The sequence below is a fragment of the Athene cunicularia genome (genome assembly GCF_003259725.1).
Source record: "Athene cunicularia isolate RWA chromosome 1 unlocalized genomic scaffold, athCun1 chr1_part1, whole genome shotgun sequence".
Taxonomy (NCBI): Eukaryota; Metazoa; Chordata; class Aves; order Strigiformes; family Strigidae; genus Athene; species Athene cunicularia.
The window spans coordinates 18,316,862-18,320,439 of record NW_020799091.1 but is presented as its reverse complement, the minus strand read 5'-3'; the positions used below and the strand labels follow the sequence as shown (position 1 = coordinate 18,320,439).

Sequence of the window (3,578 nt, the reverse complement as noted above, 5' to 3'; positions counted from 1 at the left end):
GTACATGCACAAGTAGGGTGCCATACTTTTTATATAGTTTCATAATGTACATACTAGTACAGTATTAGATGTAATTTATAAATCATTTGGGAGGCACACGGAGATTTTTTACTGATAGAGGTGTGCAATCCACAAAAGTTTGGAGACCACTGTTCTAAGAAATGCAAGACCTTCAAAGACAGCTTCCATTTTTAAAGACACTAGTTCTTCAGACCTCAGGTAAGGCCAATGTGCAAGCATGCTGAACCACATCTTCCTCTGCTAAGGGCAGCAGCTCCTCAGTATCCTGGGATATACTGGCGTCACCAAGACCACTCCCAGCCCACAGAATGGCATCATCATGGCACAAAATGAGTATCCCCCTGGAAGCCATAGTGGCTGCCTTGACTCCCCTCATGATCCTGCAGGACCCACAGTCTTACACAGCTCACATCCGACATTCCCGTCAGTGTACCTGCGTCAGCAGGGAGAGTAACACTGACCTTGCCTGCCTCTGACCACACTGCTCACATGCTCATCCTCCAAAATCCAGCCAGCTCTGGTTTAAGAAATTCTGTACAAGGAATCCCCATCAGGCCACTACTCATCAAGCCCAGAAGTTAGAGAAAGGCTCTGGCGCTTCTTTCTATTTCAATTTCTGCTTAAAAGCCAACTTTGGAATTTCTCTGCAAAAATCCACTTTGAAATAAAAAAAAAAACCCAAACACCACCACACTATCAAAAGATTAATAACATCAATCTTTATTCCAAACAAGACAGAACTACAGAACACCTGTAATCCTCCTGGTCGTATTTTATGGAAATCTTGAAACACTGGACATACTGACTTACTGTTCAAACTATAACAATCAGGGATAGAATGATGGCACTGCTAAAGGTAAGTGTTTCTTCTAAACAAACTAAAAGTTAAGGTTTAAAAGTTAACTTCAATTTCTGATGCTTAGCTTTGTCTTCAGGTGTTCTCACTTAGCAACAAAAGCAAAAAAAAATAAGCCTGCTTTAGAACAGCAAGTAGGAATAAAGATGTAATCATACAAAGCAGCAGTAGTTTAGTACGGTCTCATGCGGCTTGATGGGGGCGGTGCACGATTCGGAGGAGTAATTGCTATATCCAAGTAGTCTCCTATCTGGAATTTCTGAGACTGCAGTGTCATGGAATCATCTGTGCCCTTCCTGCCCGACATGGTACTGCCAATCTCCTTCACCCTGCATGCAGGAGAGGAAAGACAAGTTGTTTATCAGAGGCAAATCTTCCTAAATGTCCAAAACAGGAACTGTGTTGGGTCATGACAACCTTCCTGTGCCATGCTCTGCCCTGTATTTAGCTACGTACTCAGGATGCTGGGGTTTTTCTCTCCAGTTTCAGGTGTACCAAGAAAATCTACACCAAATCCTCTTTCTGATGGGACAGAGGGGTGTGTGAAGTTAAATACCAGAGAGAACCCCTTGCCTCCTTCCACACAGACACAGAACAAGACTCCATAGATTACAGAGCAGGGTATAGCCACTGGTTGCTGCCAAAGTTTAGCTCATATTGTTTTGGAAGACATCTACAACAAGATCACTGCTAACACTCAAACGCATTCTCAGGCACAAGCCCTATCACGCCTCATACTGCCAGAAACAAAGCTTTATCTCAAGCTGTAGGTCCGTGTTCTGCCTGGTTACCAATACAGTGATCAAAGCTTTCAAGCACACAGTTTGTTTTGGGAACACATTAGCAATGAAGGCCACCAAGTAAAATTTAGAGTTTGCAGTGGTCATCATATAGTCTGTTCTCAACAACTTCAGAAATTTGATATGTGAGTTCTGAACTTCAAAAATCAAGTGGTAATGAAAAATAATTTATTGCTCCAGTGCCTGAAGTCTTCTGTTAACCCAGAGAAGAAATACCATTTACCTATACCCAGGCCTCTTGAGATCTGTAAAAACAATTGCAAAATTGAAGTGTGTGCCCTTCTTCCGTGCTTCTGGGTAGACTTCTTTCACTAAGCTGGTCAGCTCTTTCAGAGTTGCATCCATCCTAAATTAAAAAAACAAACCAAAGTGAGTGAGTCATGTTCTCAGAAGCAACAATAAAAACAGCTTTTCCAAACCCTTTTAAGATGGAAACAATATATTATCACAACTTAACCATACATTTCCTTGCCTCTGCATAATTTCTGTAGATACCCAAAGACAAGCAAAATCTTACATTTCAGCTACATTGTGAGCCATCGATTTCTCAACTACACAACATTCCAACCAATATATTTTGAGCTAATGATCAATAAGTTGCTCTAGTTATTAAAACACCTCTGAGAATTGACCATTTGCCATACACTTGGAGGCAACATCGTCTAGTGTAAATGTAGCTCCTAACTACCTTGCAATTTACTGTGTTAAGACAATTCTCTTCACCTCTGTATGTTTCAACATCTGGTCTTCCAGGTCTCTCAGAGAGTTACCATTTAAACAATGGGGCCTTTTTTTGAAAGTGAACAGTATAAGAGTTTCCTCACCTAAGTTGATATCTATGTTAAAATAGATATAAGAGGAAATATAAGAAAAGGAGGGGGAAAAAAAAAAAGTGTTTTCCATTTCCGCACTAACAGGCAGCACTCCTCTTTCCCAGCCTTAAACCAGATCAGGGCTAAAGCTCATTTCTAGAATTTCAGGAACAAAAGGACTCAATCATCACAACTAAAGCAGCTCTAATTATACAGACTGTACACTCACTCCAAGCTTCAAGCAACTGAGGAGTAGTGTGTTGACAAGACAATGCCCATTCTGACTTCTGCAAATGGCAAACAGCTCAGACACCATCAACAGCCTGGACCAAGTCCATAAATCCCCTTAAGTAGTGAATTAGAACTGCATGCTCTGCTAGCCACAAAAATGGATTTATTCAACCATATAACATACAAGTTATAACCCTACCAGACACGTTGAAGGAAAAAATAAGACTTGAGAAGCAAAATAACTCACTTCCAAGAGCATTCTTCAACAGAAAATAAACAAAAACTAACGTATTTGCAACACAGACTAAAGCAGCTTTCCAAACTAAACCCGAATGCAATAAAAAGCACTGCTACCTGATCATACAAACAGGAACACATTCCTGCACTCTCAAGAGGCTCTGACTTAAACCAACACACCATTCAAACAGTTCAAGCCTTCTAGGACAGCTACTTCTACTAAAAACCAGGGCTGTTGTAACAAAGCTTAACCGTTAGTTAAATGAGAACTTCTGTGTTGAATAGATTCGTTGCGATAACGAAAGATGCGCCACAGCACAAGCCTCTGATTGCGTGCGCCGGTATCTCGGCGATTCAACCGCAGTAAGTTTCAGTGTGCAGCAATCGGCACTTAGCTAGAGTTGTGCTCCCACGGATGCCACGTCTACGCTGCCACGGCTGTAGGCAGAAGCGCTCTCTTTCCGCGGCAGTTGCCTTCCCGCGCGGCCACGAAAACTCCCCACGTTCCCCGCTCTAAACAAGGCCTACCGAACTCGCTCTCGCAGCTGCGTATCAGACAAGGAGTTCAAGGCAGGCAAGCTCCCCGGTCCCGCCCGGAGCCCCCGGCCGCAGGGCCCGCCT

At 42.6% G+C, this 3,578-nt stretch overlaps 1 protein-coding gene across 1 annotated transcript; it reads right to left on the bottom strand.

Moving 5' to 3' along the window:
- Positions 1 to 719: 719 nt before the first annotated feature.
- On the bottom strand, positions 720 to 2,089 carry SAP18 (Sin3A associated protein 18). Its single transcript, XM_026858452.1, has 2 exons — positions 1,901 to 2,089; positions 720 to 1,206 (listed from the first exon to the last, which is right to left on the bottom strand). Exons 1-2 carry the CDS (start codon positions 2,020 to 2,022, stop codon positions 1,050 to 1,052), a joined length of 279 nt encoding a protein of 92 aa, XP_026714253.1. The 5' UTR covers positions 2,023 to 2,089; the 3' UTR covers positions 720 to 1,049.
- Between the last annotated feature and the right edge of the window lie 1,489 nt (positions 2,090 to 3,578).